Below are 17,797 nucleotides of genomic sequence, written 5' to 3'. Positions count from 1 at the left end.
GTGTTGGTCCAAGGGGACACACGTCTAGTGATAAGAGTAGAACGTTCTGGGGATCTAACGAACAGAATGTTCATAGTTAACATTTTACTCCATACTTGAAAGTTACTCAGAGAGCAGATCTTAAATGTTCTCACCACATAAACACACACACACACACTCACAGGTAATTATGAGGCGATGGAGATGTTCACTTACCTTACTGAAATAATCATTTCAGAATATATACAGGTATCAAATCATTGCTTATGCACCTTCAACTTACACAATGCTATGTGTCAATTATATTTTAATTAAGCTGTGGGGGAGAACACCTCTCTTCTTGTCTTCTACCTGTTCTCTTGGCTTCCTTGATCTCATTGATTTCCATCCTACCTCTCGGGCCATATCTTGGACATATCGCTGCCTTTTCCCATTGGTCATCTCATTTATTTCCATGGCTTTAAATCCCATCTCCTGAACTTCCAGTTTATAACTCTAGCCCCACCTCTCTTCTAGTTCTTCCAGTTCTAGATACAGGTGATGACGATGCTCACAATGGTGAAGATGAAAATGATAACAGAGCAGCAGTAATGAAGGCCTTAATGGGAATGACCATGTGCTAGGCACCACCAAAAGCTCTTTACATATTCTAGACCCATTGACTCTTCAAAATGGACCAGTGAGGTAGGCGCTATTTTCACCTTGCAGTGGAGAAAACCCAGGCACTGGGAGCTTCAGTTAACTTACCTGAGGCTACACAGGTAGGAAATGAAAGCAGCATCAGGGGTCAAGGCTATGCGTGCCTTAGTGGCAGTGCTCCGGAGTATCTCACAGCCCTCAAAGATCCTGTCCCGCTTGAGACACCGAGTTCTTCCTCTTCCAGTCTTCCCCACTGTCCACCCAGCTCCTCAGACTCAGACGCAGAGAGTCATCTCGCTTTCCCTCTTCCGCTCACTTGCCCAAATTCAGTCCATCAGCAAGTTGGATCATTTTTGTTTCCTCAGTTGACCTTGAACCCACTCAGTCCTGTTTCTACTGTCCGGTTTAAGCCTCAGGGTCTGGCTGAGTGCAACAGCCTGGCCTAACTGCTTTTCCTGCATTCTCTCTTATTCCCTTCTAACCAGTCTCCATATGGCAACCGTAGTGGTTTTTCAATAACCCCTATCAGGGTGCCCTGCTCCTCTCTTTGAACATTTTCAGGGGCTTCAGATTCCACTTACATTAACATCTGAGTCTTTCATAGTAGCTTCCGAATCCCACACATCACCTAGCTCTTACCTGCCTGTACGATCTCTTCTTGTTTTCTCTGCCCCTCACTCAGCCCGCTCCATTCAGTGTCTCTGCTGCTGTTATCCCATAACTGGGGCCTTTCCTCTCCTTCCGTGCTTGGCTGGTTCCTCTTTACCTTTGGGTTCTGGTTTCCTTATTCCTTCAACCTCGTGATTCTCCCTTTTAGCCCTCATTTTTACTTTCATAATAGCACTTATCACAAATTGTAATTATATAATTGATGGTTTGTCGTTGTTTCCTATTCTCGTCCAGTAAATTTCCATAAGTTTCCAATAAACTTCCATCATCTAAGCTTCAGAAGAGCAGAAATGAAGCCTGTTTTGACTTTTTAGGGTTGTTACAGCCTAGGCTATGCCTGGCACATAGCAGGTACATAACAGCCATTTTTCTTGGCTGGATGGAAATACGTTCATGTTTATTCTACATTAGGAGGGAGAGGAGATATGTAATTGGCAGGACTGCTTTTCTAACAAGGACTTGCTTGGGATAATCAGGTAGGTCATTTTCTCAATGACTTCCAACAGGCTGCTGTTATAGTTTCCCTATTCACCTAAAATAATGCAATAAATGATATTACTTAAAGGATACTGGAGAAATAGGTGGTGGCCATCAGTGAGGATGGCTAATGAGCCATTCAAATATCCTTTCTAACTTACTGCCCATAGCTTGCATTAAGATATTGATTCTGGCCACCCAACATAGAAGGGGAATTATAGGCTACTTTATTTTCATGTGGTTGTCACATTTTTAAAATTTCATAACTATAAGCTACTACCTCTTCTTGACAGTCTTGAAAAAAAAAAAAAAAAAGGAATACCGAGAGTCTGACCTTCTTGACACTATTTGCAACAGCCTCCTTGTGGCCCAAGTCATCAGCAGAAAGTTCGTTTCCAAATTTGTATTCGGGGTGAGCTTCCTCCTCTTGGTCAGCTGTGTGCAAGACAAAAGGAAAATCCGTGAAGCCCAATTACTGCTCATCAGTCAGATCTTCAGAATCTTGAGTGGAGGGGAAGAAGGAAGCTAAATGAAGATGGGAACATTTAAAGAGGCAATTTTTTTTCAAGTAAAATTCTAACTAGCTCTCAAGTTCAAGGAGCACATCTTGTTAGCTGTTATTTCTGGCCCGTCTAGCATGATGTTGGACACGCGTGTTGCTTAATGCATTTTTCTTAACTGAGTACTGATTTCCATCCCAGTACACTCACTGTAAAAATTAAAGCCTCAAGCACACAGAAACAGTTGTGACTTTCAAAGGGTGTTATGATCTTCCCTGGGACTTAGGGAAAACATAAGGAGGTATGAGAAGAGGAAAATACACTTGATCAATTTAAAAAGAGATTAATGTGTATGTGAACGTTATGGGTATAGTGACTTGTGGCCGGGAGTGGTGAGACATAAAAGAGAAAGAGCTTGGAAAGACTAGACTGCACCTGTACACCACCTTTGAACCCTGGCTTAGGTTTCAGAGACTCAGAATCATTCCTAGGGCTCATGCTAACTGAGAGGCTGGAAATGGGTGCTAGATAAAGCTGATGGCCCAGGAGCATGGCCCAGGCTGTGAAAGGAGTGATAGTCCAGAAAGTGACAAGAACCGTGGTATCTTCCTGAGGCTGGTATCCTCCCAAGGCTGTCAGCGGAAAAAAGAAATCCACTAGAAAATGACACATGTTGGTGTGAGATCTGGATTCCCAATTCTGCAAAAATCTCCCAGGTTAGGAATTTGCCTAAAAACTTGTCAGGATCAGGAGAAACCCACAGGCCTCCGGTCAAGGCCAACATAAATCCACACTGTCACAACACAGGGCTTGAGGGACCCCTACTGGAAAAAACAGTGAAATAATTTCTGAGTATGGACTCCTGACAGGGGGAAGCAGACACGTAAGAAGTGGTGTTGTGAGTGTGAGTGTGTGTGTGTGTTAAGCACGTTTAAAATGTGTAAACAACTCAAGAATAAGATTTCATCACTTCTAAGATGCATTATTTTCACATAGTAATATTTCTGATGTTGTAACGTGTTCTTCTAATTGATGCTGTTTTACAATTACTTGGAAGCAGTTTTCTTTCCTAGTCATTATAAAATAATGTTGTCTTTCAACTGATGGTGTCTTAGATCTGGAATTTCTTGAGGGATTGCTTTTTGCGAAGTGTTATTCCAGACATGGAAAAAAAAGTGAGGCAAGAGAGACAGACACCCTCCTGTTTTGAAACTGGTATTCTGATGGGTGGATGAGTGGAAGTAGGGGATTACAAAGAGAAAAAAAAACTAGCTCATATAGGCCTTTGGCAGGAAAAAAAGGAATTAAGGAGCTGGAATAGGTCTTTAAAAAAATCTAGCCCAGTGTGTCCACTTTATAGATCAGGAAATCGATCCAAAGATATGATTTACAAATCCAAGATCACAGAGGAAGATATGGACCTAGATTTCCCTGGATTCTTAGCACAATGCTCTTAACATGACACTGAGTTTGCATGAACTACAGACTGTAACCGAGATTTTGAAACTTCCCACCATTACTAGTAAATTTCCAGTTCATGTATCTTTTAGTCTAACCTGGCCAGCTAGATATAAACGACTTGACGTCAAGGAACGTGCCCCATACAAGTAGCACAGACTTGACTTTAAAAAAGGGAGTGTCTGGGTGGCTCAGTCGGTTAAGTGTCTGACTCTGGGTTGGGTTCAGATCCTGATCTTGGGGTCCTGAGATCGAGCCCTGCATCGGGGTCCACACTCAACATGGAGTCTGCTTGTCCCTCTCCCTCTGTTCCCCCCCCACGCTCTCTCAAGTGTGTGCTCCCTCTCAAATAAATAAATACTCTTTTAAAAAGAAGAGTTGTATGAATGGATGCTGCCATTCCTTGATTGTGCAAGGGTGCAGAGACTCACCCACAGCCACATATAGTTTTGGCATGCCCCACTGCTTGTCACACAGTCCTGGAAGCCACGTGTCCTCCGGGATCTAAATCCTGCCTAAGGAATGGGCACATGCTTTCATTGACTAAGGCCCTTTTCTGTTTTCTACAGCCTCCAGGCAGGGCTAATCTTTCAAGTCATGCTTGGTTTCCTCTTACCTACTGTGCTGAAGTATTTAAATTAGAGACTCTTACCATTCATGTATAGTAGGATCATACGGTGACACTGGGGTAATTATACTAAAATTAAGCCAGGCATCATCAAAGGAACCTAAGAATAGGTAACTGGTATAGCAGAAACCTGTATACCTTTCAACAGAAATTCAAGTGGATGATTTTGTCCTCTCAGCTAATTTTCTTCATGTATGCTATCCCGCATGATTATTTCTGTCCACACTGAACAACATGGAGCCACCAGAGTCAGGTATTTTGTAGGAATAATGAGCATCCGCATAAAAGGTGGGAAATACCCTTAAGGATGATAAATGGAATCACACTGACCCTCATCTTTGATTAGTGTGTGTTCAGGAAATTTTACATCGTTGACTTTCATTAGTTACATTTTTTTTTAAAACATTTTTAACAACAGTTTTGCATATTTGTGTTGTCTTCGTATTCCTGTGTATTAGACGGGCAGTATTGTAAGGCACGAAAGCTCTTGAACCTGGAGTCAGACAATTCTGGGACTGACTCTTAGTGCCATTGTTCACCAGCTGTGGGGGCATGTGCAGACCATGTTTACCTCTCAGACTTCCACTTCCTTTACTTGAAAAATGAATGTAACGATACCTGTTTCATTGGGCCATAGAAAGATTACATGGTGATGTAAACGGCTTCCTTCACAGTTAGTACATCAACAGCGGTTGCGGTTCATATTACTATTATTTTCCTTGTTAATTTAGTCCGGTATTCTGCAGTTTGTTTTACTGGATTGTAGGATTCAGAAATGTCTAAAATGTTTTCGACTACTGTCTGTAAAACTTAACCTAAGTTAAGGAACTGATTTTACATAATATTCATCTTTTCAAATTTTAGAAGTATTTTATTAACCTTTTCAAATAATATTCTTTTCAGGATTTTATTCTGAAATCATGTTCAGGTTTATTATTTGCAAAAAAAAACCCAAACAACCAAAACGTGAAATAATAGGGCAGCGTAGTTGACAGCATTTTCCAAACACAGCTCCAAGAATACCTGCTCTCCTATGTGTACTTCTAGAATGTGATCTTGCCCCTCACCCACTCCCCTCGAAGCTGGGCGGGCCTTAATTTTGCTTTGATGAATGAAATATACAGGCAATGATGATGGGCCAGTTCTGGGCATCGTTCTTAAAGTAGTTTAGCAGCTTCTGCATTCTGCCTCTTGGAAGACTGGCTTTCACGGTGTGCCATCTAGAACCTTGGCCATCATGCTGTGAGAAGCCCAAGCCACATGGAAAGGACAAAGGGAGGAGTTCTGGCCCTCGACCCTGCTGAGCTCCCCACAACAAATGCCAGCCACAGGAGTGGGCCATTTGGGACATCTGGCCCGACTGAACCGTCAGATGCCTCCAGCTCTGGATGTCATCTGCCTGCAAATGCATGAGAAGCTTAAGGGAAAATCATCAGTGTGAGCCCAGATGTCCCCACAGAACTATGGGAGAAAGTAATAATGTGTTATTTAAAGCCTCTAGATTTTGGGGTGGTTTGTTACCTAGTAATAGAAAATTATAACAGTCACCAATTAAATAATTCCAGGTATCTTTGCCTTCTTGGACACTCATTGCCATATACAACATATGAAAGTCAGTCAGTATTTGTGTTCTCTGGGAGTGGGGTTGAACCCCTGGTTTGGACACACAACACACACTATCCCAGTGAAGTCTGTTTCATGGTGAGCCAACTTTATAAAGCTCTCTTTATTACCGAGATTAGTTAATTCTCACGACTTTCAGGTTTTCACCTATAGTAGCAAACTTTCCTAAAATCTACTCGTATATTTCAGATTTTCATCTAATAAGTGGAGAGAGTTTCTCCAAGTGTTTCTACATTATGTAGCCCCAATCATGACATAAATATAAGACAGAAGTCCAACCAGTAGACACACAATTTTGCTAATCAATTTTCATACCACATAATGGAGAAAGAATTTTCTGAAACATTCCAGACCTTTCAAAGGTCCATTTAAAGCCAATCATTATGGCTGTGGCTATATGGTCCAAGTAATGTAGAGGCTAATAGCAAATATTCTGATTTTTTAAGCAAGGCTACCTTTGCTAAAATCACCTACCTGTCTTGGTAATTCTGGTGAGCTGGTTATTTGAAAGAATATTAACTGGAAATCTTAATACTGGCTTTGAATTTCCAGTTCATTTCATGTGTGCACACAAACCCCTCATTTCCCTGAGGGTCTCTATTTGTGTTCCTTTCGTGGTTACTTGACTTACTATTATCATCATAACAACGCTGAAGTTTATGATTTTGTTTATAGAAAGGAATACAAAATGTTCTTTTTATTCCAACCCCTTGTCTTCTACAGCAAGGATTCTCTGGCTGTGAATTTCGGATGAGCAGCTGATTGCACAACAGGAAGGGAGATGACTAAGCCACAAAAATCTAGTGCCCCTGTAAACTGGAAGGAACATTTGGAAAAATATCAAAAAATACCAAAATATGATAGTTTGGTGCATGAGTACACACTTGACTAATTAGACTTAAGCCATCACATTATGTAAAAGGACCCATGGAGACAAACTCATGTTTTTCTTATTTTAAAAATTATTTTTGTGGGCACCTGGCTAGCTTAGTTGGAGAGCATGTGACCCTTGATTTCGGGGTTGTGAGTTCAAGGCCCACGTTGGCTGTAGAGAGTACTTAAAAATAAATAAATAAACTTAAAAAAATATTTTTGTGACACATAAATTAGAAGAAAACTGACTCACCACTTTCTATTTCCTCTTCATTATCATCCTCTAGGATGCTAACCGGGGCAGCAGATTCTCCGGCTTCCATCATGCTTTTCAAAGCCTCGAGCTGTTCTGTTATTCAAAACAAATAGGAAGGAGATGGTGACAGATGCCAGATGACTTGCAAAGCCTGAGTCCTAAGATCAATACCAAGGAAGGAATGTATAGTCTAAGTCCCTCGTGGTTACATTCCTAAGACCACTGTCTCACCCAGATCTGCTGGTCAGACTTCTCTTGGGATGTGCAACCTTCATCAACATTTGATGAAGGACTATGGGACATTGGTGAAATGCCCAAAGTTCTGGTCCTAAATTGAGAGAAAGCCTCAATCACTGAGAAGGATTTAAGGGTTGGTGCCAAAGGCCCACAGTTTCGAGAATAATGATGTTAAGTGATGGAAAAGAGACAGGCACACCAGAGAGTAATACAACTTCAGGGAAAAAATATCTGTGACCGACAGACCCGAGATTATTATTCTCACATATAAAAAGCCCTTATACGTCAGTAAGACAAAGAATTTTGAAAACGGAAAAACATGAAGAAGCACGTTATAAATAATGATATTATCAAGAAACGAGTTACTAAGAACATTACTATCAAAAAACTAGAGTCTCGTTCTCCTTCGACCCATTGGACACACATACGTACAAGCTGGCCAAGAGCCAGCTCTAAGAGTATCACTGGGAAATAGGCATTCTCGTGTATTGTGGGGAGACTGTAAATTGGTACACTTTTTCTGAAAGAAAGTTTAACAAGATGCATCACAACACAAAAATGCGTACATGTTTTGGCCAACCAACGTGAATTGCACCAACTGATTTCAAGTAGAAGCTGTGCAAATCAGACAAAACAAACACTGACTTAGGTTTATCATTGTTGTTTTTATAGTAATGAAAAGCCATCGATTTGGGACTGGTTAAACGGTAGCATATCCCACACAACAAATTCTGTGGAGTGTTTCACACATCAGAAGTCAAGTTAGTATGTAGTAACATTAGTAGGAATGTAAGTATACTCAATTGGTTTTATTAGAGATATTAGAGATAAAAAAAAAACAGCATATTTTTGAAAGATTTATGTATTTATTTGACAGAGACAGAGCTCACAAGTAGGCAGAGCAGCAGGTAAAAGAGGGGTGTAAGCAGGCTCCCCGCTCAGCAGAGAGCCCGATGTAGGGTTCGATCCCAGGACTCTGAGATCATGACCTGAGCCAAAGGCAGAGGATTTAACCCATTGAGTCACCCAGGTTCCCCCCTCCAAATCAGCATATTTAGACTGATCCCAGTTTTATAAGAAATGTATCTCTAAACATGTAGCTGTAGTACATGTATCTATGTGTAAAATACATAACTCAGTGTTATTTTATTATGTTCTTATATTTTTCTTTGTTGTTTTCATTTTCCCATGGTATTACTTTTGTAATAATAATTACTATAATTTAAAACTTAGATATAGATACAGTGTATATACACACATATATATGTATATACACACACACAATGGAATACTATTCAGCCATCAAAAAAGAAATCTTGCCATTTGCATGATGTGCATGGAAATAGAGTATATTACGCTATGTGAAATCAGACAGAAAAAGGCAATTATCATATGATCTCACTGATATGTGCAATTTAAGAAACAAAACAGAGGAGCATAGGGGAAGGGAGGGAAAAATAAAACAAGACGAAGCCAGAGAGGGAGACAAACCATAGTAGACACTTAATCATAGGAAATAAATTGAGGGTTGCTGGAGGGTAAGAGTGTGGGGGTGTGGAGTAACTGGGTGATGGACTTTAAGGAGGTTATGTGATGTAATAAGCACTTGGGTGTTATATAAGACTGATGTGTACCTGAACTCCACTTCTGAAACTAATAATATACTATATGTTAATTAATTGAATTAAAATTAAAAAAATAAAACTTAGAATACCTAGGGTAAAAACACAATGCAATCATCCCCATATTTCATGTTACTAATTCACTGAATTAAGAGAGTAGCCCAAAGAAAATATTTTCAAAGAAAATCTCTAGGGAAAATACAGGGGAAATATCTATATAAAATCATTTCTCTCTCGCCACACATACACACATTCATGCATTCTCACATTCACACAGGACCCCTAGATATGTGTATCTCACAGAGGCAAACTGTAAAGGGAAAGCTTTTAAGAGGACTATAAAGCATATTAACTGGGAAAAAAAAAAAAAAGGAGTTCCTTCTATCTTGGTAAATTCTAAAATGCCTCTTTCACTTTCTTATCATTTTGCCTCAGGATCATTCCAAATCCTGCATCTTATGAATATATGAATATGCTTTTCCCACCGCAGGAACCCGACACTTAAATGTCAGTGTGGCCACTTGGCTCTGAAAAGTATATGCAACACTGTTATGCTCCCTTCCTCCCCCAAATCAGTGGTTTTAAATAGATTTCATTTTAGACAGCTGACCTGTCCAAACACACAATGTGTGCACGCTTTATCATTGGTGTGTCTTTGACTTACTTTTTTCAACCTCAGGTTTCAGCCGCTTATTTTTGATGAGTATTTTTCTTTTGAGGTCATTGGGGGATGGTAAGGGTCTGCCTGGTTCAAGCTAGAGAAAAACAGAAAAGGCTGAATTAATGATGTGCTGCTTCCGTCTCATTCCAAGCCCATTGTGAGCACGGAGGCCTGTTTTACAGCCCAATATCCACTAGATGGCAGTCAGCACAGTTCTATGTTTTCATTCCCCAACATCTATCAGCCTACTGCAGGAAACTGCCTTAGACTGCAGACTTGACCTCCACAGTCTCCCAGAGCTGTGCAGAGCCACTCCACCTTCCCCAGCAGGAGCTAGGTCTGACCTGGAGTGCTGCTGGGCAAGGAGCTCATGCTCAACTTCCGATCTTGCTCCTTTTATGTATCGGGTAAAGTACAAGGGGTCATTGAGATGGCTGGGGTCACAGCGGCTTTCCTGGGCAGAAGTCGAGGGCTCCCTTGATCCCCTTAAATGTTAGGGTGTATTAGGAAGCCTGTTTACTCAGTAGGCTGATGTAACCCCAATACCTGGGATTATGGTTTTGTAGGTTCAGTAAGAGAATCAAGAAGGGAGTGGTCAGTTACCAAAACCTGACCTCTACTGTGATTTCATTTGCCTGGATTTATGGCTGCAAAGGCAGTGTCCTTTCTTCTATCACCTCCGACCCATCCAACTGTACCATATCTAGTCACCCCCTCCCCATTCTCTCATGCATCCACGTATGCACCCACCCACCCCTCCATCCACCCGTCTTTTCCATGAATCCACTCCTTTTTTCAAAAGTAATCTTTATACTACTTATTACATGCAAAACACTATGCACTCCTATGTCTGTGTTGCCCCAAACAAGGCTTGTTGCCAAAATTCTGCTTCCTTCCAAAGCCTGCTGTAACCGGTCCATTCCCCAGCGATCTCTCTTGAACCTGGTTATCTCTAGTATTCAATTCAATATAGTATTCATATTGAATACTAGAGATACCCAGGTTCATCTTCTTCTGTAGTTCTAATTTTACCTGTGTTCTCTGTCTCCCCCACGGCCCCCCTCAAGACTGAAAGCTTTTCACTTCAGAGAGGTCCCGCTCCCATGTGTATTCCCATACGCTCCCCACAACATTTTCCACGTATGTGCATATCACTCTGCAAAAAACACAGTGGTCTTTTTCCACAGGAACAAGCACCTTAGCCCCATCAGAAAAGTAAACAGAAGGTCCAGGTAAAACAAAAATAAAATTAATAAAAATCCGGGCTGTTTCTTAGTTTGGGTTCCCTCAGAATCAGTCTCTGAGACAAGGACGTGAACAGACCCCAAGTCTCGTTGGGAGGCAGCCTCAGGAATGTCCAACCAGAGGGTGGGGGTTAGGAAAGTGAGAAAAAGGCGGCAAGCAGCCAACCCCAATGGGGTGTTATCAGGCGAGTTATCACTGAGGGGACAGGCGTGTGGTCCTGCTGGGGAGCCTGGCAGCTGGTGTAGATCCCATGCTCTGGAGCTGTCCCTCCTGCTGCGTGAGGGGACTGCGGGGGGAGGGGTGTGAGCTCTGCGGCCCTTCTGGCCTGTCCTTCCCATATGGGCAGAGCCCGCTCTGGTGACCAGAGCACCCCACCTTGGCTTGAAAAGCCGCAGGCACTGGCAGCCATAAGCAGGCCAGTGTACAGGGAAGATAGTGCTGCACGGACAGGGGCAGGGAGCCCGCAGTATGGCGTCTGTCCACAGGCTGAGGACAATCAGGGGGTGGGTGCAAAGGATGCAAATATCCTCGTGTCCTAGGCATTTTTTTCCTTTTTGTTTGTTTGTTTGTTTTTAAATACTGCAGAGTACTTTACACTTAATCCTATTCATAACATCTTGGGACAGTGGATCTTCACCACTTGGAGGTTATGGATCCTTGCAAAATGTGGTGAACTCTGTGGAATAATTATACACTAAAAAAAGTTGTATACAATTAGGATGAGGTCACAGACCTCACAAAGCCTATCTGTGGGCCATAGGTTAAAGGTTCTTTGTTTTATTTATTTTTTAAGGATTTTATTTATTTGACAGAGATTACAAGTAGGCAGAGAGGCAGGCAGAGAGAGAGAGAGAGGAGGAAGCAGGCTCCCCGCTGAGCAGAGAGCCCAATGCGGGGCTCGATCCCAGGACCCTGGGATCATGACCTAAGCCAAAGGCAGAGGCTTTAACCCACTGAGCCACCCAGGTGCCCCAATCTTTGTTTTATGAAGCAAGTTACAGGTGTAAAAATGAAGCTCAAAAGTTGTATGTATAACATTTTCTAAGTGTTTATTGTTGTTGTTAAGATTTTATTATATTTCTTTGAGAGACACAGAGAGAGTGAGTGAGCACGTGTGCAGGTGAACACACGAGTGGAGGGAGGAGCAGAGGGGAAGGGAGAGGGACAGGAAACAAATCTGTCGAGCAGACTGCACTGAGCATGGAGGCTGACCTGGGGCTCAATCTCAGGACCCCGAGATCATGACCTGAGCTAAAACCAAGAGTCAGACACTCAACCGACTGAACTACCCAGGTGCCCCCCACCTCCACCTTCACCCAATTATCTGTTTTGGAGTTGGGTGCTTGAACATCAGACTCTTTTGATTTCAATTTAGGGGACTTCTTACAGCAGTGGGGGCCTACGGGTGTTGAACCCTATGTGCACATTTTATTCACCTGGAGGGTTTTTTTAAAAAAAACATCATGATCAGGCCTTACCCCAGATCAGTTAATTCAGAATCTCTGAGTAGAGCCCTGGCAAAGGTATTTTTAATAGTACTTCTAGATGGTTCTATCAGGCAACCAACTTGAGAACAAATGCTGAGCACAGACCCTAGGCCAGTGGGCATTTTGTAAAACTTTAGGACAGAGATCTCAACAACCATAAAGGCCTTGAGACCCTTAAAATTAAATTGAACCAGATGTTTACTTTATGTCCCTCTCTACACATCTGTCCGAAGCACGAAAGCTTTCCATACCAATGAATTTAAATAAATATGAAGATCTTTAGTCCCGTAGCACTACTTGACCCTTTAGAAATGAATTTCAAAACAAATCCATTCAGGTTAGAAATATGATTTGCTAAAAATACATACTGGATGTGATTCAAGTGCTTGTTTCAACAGGAGATCCCCAAATAGATCTTCGCAATATTTGGACATCTTGTACTGCTGATATTTGCTGGAGAGAGAGAGAGAGAGAGAGAGAGAGAGAGAACTGGCATTCGTAAATTCAAACATCCATTATGTGTCCAAGAACAAGAAACATCCATTCCTAGGTGATTCAAAACTCCCACTCTGTAAAATCCATACTTGTTCTCTTGATGCTAAGTGAGACACTCAGTTACATGCCAGAGACTTTAACTGGAATGGTTTCAAAAGCAGATCCACTCCCCCCCCCGCCCCAAATAAGAGCTGGTAAGCAGAATAAAAAATGGCTTTCAAGTTCATCAAGTCTGCTTTCCAATCCACTGCCACATCTTCCAGCTCAGTGGAACTTTGAGCAAGGTGTCCTGATCGCTCACCATTTAGAGGGAGGATCTCTAAAACACAGCAAGATGACTTGTTTTTTCCCCTTTGTATTTTCTTTTCCTTTTTTTTTTTTTTTTGAGGTTGGGGGTGGTGGTACTGGTTTGAGGCTTTTTTTTTTTTTTTTTTTTTTTTTTTTTGCCTAAGACCAAGTGTCCTTACCACTACCCCCAAACCATTCAGCTCTTTAAAAAGATGCAGAGCAGCAGTGGGAATCGGGTGGTAGATATTTCAAATAGAGCCCCTCGTTATACCTGCAGTGATTTTCAAAGGAGAGAATTACAGGATATTCGGATGTGACAAATGCGGTTTCCTTGATGGCTTGAATAACATCCTTTAAAGATAAAAAGTGTTAATGAGAGAGAAGAGCCAAAAAAACAAATTAAGGCACCTGAACCCATTCAGAGACTATTAGTTTTGGCTTTTCAGAAAGTCCGTTCTGGCAATGGGTGGGCTCTGGAGAGCCCATTCATCTTGATACCGGCACAGGGAGCGCCCCCTTGCGGTTAGACCCAAGCACAGCTAATGGTTAATGACAATTTTTTTTTTCAAAGCTACCGTTGACTGCTCCAAAATTATGATGCTATTAACTGACAAGAAATTTCGTCTCAAGGGCATGCTGGCTCCTTGCTCGATTATCTGGCAAGACAGGTTCAGAGCTCATCTTTCTTGCTGAAGAGCAGGTGGGGTTTTGGCTACGTTTCATTAATTCGATGAAGATTCCTGTGACATTCGCAACATCCCTTGTTTCTGATTAGCCTGATGAAAATGGCGGTGGGGGGAGAGAGCAGGTGACAAGGGAGGCTGTTCTCCTTATCAAGCAACGTGTGAGGTGAGACAGGTGGTATTCCGGCTGCCTCTTTCTGAACTAGAAGCTCAGTCATCTGAAACCCCCTTTAGACAAGCTGAGCATATCCTTCCCACAGACGGCTGGCCTTGCTCTCGGCTTAGCTTTATAAAGCGCGGTTTCAAACTAATGTTTCCACAACCACAGCATCATACTTGGTAAAAATCCCCAAATTCTTACTGGCTTATTGCTAACCACAGGGAAAATCCCACCATTCAGTTAAATTGGAAAAAATTATACAATAGTAATCTAGGCTAGTCCCTTTGGAACCATCTAATGCCTTGGGTTAGAGAATCATGGAGTGTTTTCGGGAGCATCCTTATGCCTAAGGTGGTCCTTTAATTATTCTTGCTTCAAGTTTCTTTAGGTGAAAACTTCTGGGACCTTGCTTGCCAACTTGAGTTGACCAAGAATTATTCCTTGAGGAAAATTTTGACTCTGCCCCGGGGTTCTCCTTTGCTCACCTCCAAGCTGAAAAGAAATAGCCTTCTTTTCAGCTAAGCTTCTTTATTAGGCCCCTTAATTCTCTAAAGAGGACAACCCTTCCGGTCAGTTTAGTTGGCTGTGCAAATTCATGGCTTCCTACTGGAATACATTCTTGGTATTTCTCAGGCAGTACAATTCCTTCTCAGGGAACATAACCCTGAATTTGCTGCTGCTCAAATTCAACAACATCTGGCTAAGAGAAATGGTATGCATGGAGTGTCATAGGTATAGTGCCCAGGCATCTGTTCTTACAAATACCTCTGGTGATTTCCCACATGCAGGCAGGGTCAAGAACCATTGCTCCAGATGTTGCCATAACCATCCCAAATTGCACGCAACTGACAGAGACAGATGTACCTGAACAGTGGCCAACCACAGAATTGCATTTTTTTTTTCACTTGTCTTTTGGCAGGCTATCACTGGAGCATATTGTAGAAACTAACCTTCCAACTGTACACAGAGATCACCAAAAGGCCATTACTGAAATGCCTGTTTGTAAAACTGTAGATGCCTCTCTTTGAGGGTCCTTGGGGAAAAGCCTTCTTTCTGGCATCAGGACTGGGAGCAACTACACTTCTTTGGACCAATGGGCCAGTTTCTATTTTGCAAATCTTGTGAAACATCATGTTTCTCTCCTCGCCATGAATTCTAGACAGTTTGGAACCTGCCTGCAGCATGGCTTGGCCGTTTATAGGACTTGATATTGTGGATTCATCAACTCTAACCTAGTCAAAGTAGCTTCTTGCTCTGATACGCACTATTTATAATCTATTTTATTTTCTGTATTCTATTTATCTTCTTATGCCATTTTGATGTTCTTCAGAAATAACGCAAAATAAGAAAACAATACTTTTTAAAAGTAGTTGGAGTCGGGGATTCTGACGGAAGAAGCCTCATTATATGGTGCTGTCACCATCTGAAAGCAGCAAAGTCAGAAAAGGAAGGTGCTAGGAAGTGGAGAAAACATTTTTCTTGACTTTATCTTCAAAGCTGGAGGAAAGGAATATGAAGGTAAAACACTTGAGAAAATGAATACTTTGTTTTCTCCACTTCATCTATCTCTACGATAGTCTGGAAAAGACTATGGCTATTTTGAAACTTACCTTAAAAAGGATATCTGTACACATTGCTTTTCCATGAGTTATTATCGGTTCTTGGTCTTCACCTTTTCCATCCCAACAGTCAAGTTCAACGCATCTAGGCACACAGTGAAATTACAAGACTGAGCCCTTACAATAAAATGCTGCGTGTGTGTGTGCAAATTAAAAGGAGAGACATCAAAAGAAGTTGTTTTCTTATAGAAGCAGAACATGAGATGAGATAAGTAACATGATTATTTCATGGGGTATACAGGTTAAGATCACATTATATTCTTTATCTTGTTGCTGTCATGAAAAAGGAACTGTCAGAGATGAAGTCAGACTTTCGAGATACAACCACCAGTGAGGTTCTAGATGAAATTCCAGTCATGACAAATCTACAATGAAGGACAATTTGGGGACAGCTGGGAACATCTGAATGCAGGCCAGGTTTTAGATGATGTTAAAGAACAGTTTTGAAAAATTTTGTTAGGTGAAATGATGTTACTTTGGCCATAAGAGAAAATGTTCTCATTGTGTCAAGTATTCAGAGGACGAAGTAGTGATGTCATTTCCTTAGAGTCTCTCCATACACAAAAAATAGTGAGTTATTAAAAATAAGGTATGGCTATTAATAACCAAGAAAAATATATCATAATGTAGCTACATTTCTTATTTTTCACTTTCAGCATTTTTTCCGTATTTTAAACTTCAAATATTTGCCAATTTCCACAGAAGGAAAACCATTTCCAATAATCTTCATTCTCAGAGAATGACATTTTAAGACTTCTAACATTAAGTAGAGCTAAATTTGCAAATGCTTCAGACCAATAAGAAACTTAAAATTTTTTTAAAATTTTTGACTTCTTGAAATTTTTTTTTGCAATTTTGAGGGGGTGGAATATTTGTTTACTTATTTGAGGGAGGATATTAAAAAATTTATAGTAAAAACTATCTTTTGGCCCATAGGAGGATTCTAGAACTTTCTGGAGCAAAGATTATCTGTTCTTTTTCAAGGTTACATGACCAGCATAATCAATTAAAGAGAAGGAAAAAATGTCCTTTCATTTGGAATACTACCTCCTACCTTTTTAGAGAAAAATCTTACATTGAAGGGCATCATATTAAAAAAAAAAAAAAAAAAAAAAAAGGAAAAGAACTGTCCTGAGTTTCTGACCTGCAACCAGCCAGGAGAACCTGTCTGTACATTTCTACTGAAGATTTCCCGCCAAACTGTCGGCCCGTGAGATAGGTGTTATGGGAAGAACTGATGAAGTAGTGGGCCAGAGGATGGTCCATTTCTTGGTAAAGTTCTAAACGATCCAGGAAGACTGGGGCATTTTCATCTGACATCAGGTATCTGCAAAACCCATCGCTTGATATGAGGCCTGGGGGAACAAAGAACAGCTAGTAGACATGTGGCTCGGAAGATACACCTCTCACATTTTTCTTCATGTAAGTTGAGGAAGCTTAATCCAGAGTAAATTCTTCTCATTCTCTTTCCCAAGAACCTTCATCCTTTGGAACTTGAACAAAGTAACAGAGTTGCACATGACAAGTAACCTAACCCATTCCACAAGACAGGGCACTTTGTGCTTTTGTAAGTAGGATGACAGAAGCACAGATTCCTTGAGCTCAGAATCATAGCGCCAGGAGTTGTAGCAACCAGGGGTCAAGGGACCTTTTTCAGTTCCGCTTCTACCACTCACTCCCTACGTTCTTGGGTCTCAACCTCCTCTTCTGGCAAATGGGGAAGAAATACTGGCCACACCCGCTTTCCAGGACTATCCTGAATGATAAAGGACAAGACATACGAGAGGGAGTCTTAAAAAAGTGGAAAAGACGGGGGCACCGGGGTGGCTCAGTAGGTTAAGCATTGCCTCTTGAACTCAGCTCAGGCCTTGATCTTGGGGTCGTGAGTTCAAACCCTACGTTGGGCTCAGGTGGAAAACCTACAACTGTAGGGCACTACTGTTCTCACTGGATTGGAGAAGGAATGAGCAACCTCTCTGGGTTTAAACAATTCATTTTTCCTCTTTTATCTATGCACAGGGTGTAGGACTGGTGAGAAGAGCATTTAGTCATCACTGAAATGTGCAGTGGCCCTAAGAGCCACTGTTCATTTCGGTCAGTCCTTTCTGATACAAGGCCGATCCCCTGTGGTCTCAGGAGAAGTGATCAATATTTCTATATCTCCCACCCCATCAACCACCAACTGCTTCAGCCTTTTG

The 17,797-nt window shown here is 41.5% G+C and overlaps 1 protein-coding gene across 4 annotated transcripts in view; it reads right to left on the bottom strand.

Moving 5' to 3' along the window:
* PLCB4 (phospholipase C beta 4) overlaps nt 1–17,797 on the bottom strand; it is a 253,875-nt gene that overhangs the window by 65,991 nt on the left and 170,087 nt on the right. For all 4 annotated transcript variants that reach the window (XM_044263437.1, XM_044263439.1, XM_044263438.1 and 1 more), the window contains exons 12-18: nt 16,744–16,954; nt 15,591–15,684; nt 13,409–13,488; nt 12,723–12,807; nt 9,626–9,716; nt 7,100–7,195; nt 2,099–2,199 (exon numbers count right to left, since the gene is read on the bottom strand). In XM_044263437.1, the coding sequence (XP_044119372.1) occupies nt 2,099–2,199; nt 7,100–7,195; nt 9,626–9,716; nt 12,723–12,807; nt 13,409–13,488; nt 15,591–15,684; nt 16,744–16,954 (758 nt within the window). The remainder of the gene's footprint in view (nt 1–2,098; nt 2,200–7,099; nt 7,196–9,625; nt 9,717–12,722; nt 12,808–13,408; nt 13,489–15,590; nt 15,685–16,743; nt 16,955–17,797) is intronic.

Source organism: Neovison vison, chromosome 8, assembly GCF_020171115.1.
Source record: "Neovison vison isolate M4711 chromosome 8, ASM_NN_V1, whole genome shotgun sequence".
Classification (NCBI taxonomy): Eukaryota; Metazoa; Chordata; class Mammalia; order Carnivora; family Mustelidae; genus Neogale; species Neogale vison.
Note: the sequence above shows the minus strand (reverse complement) of the source record. Positions and strands in the feature narration are given on the sequence as shown.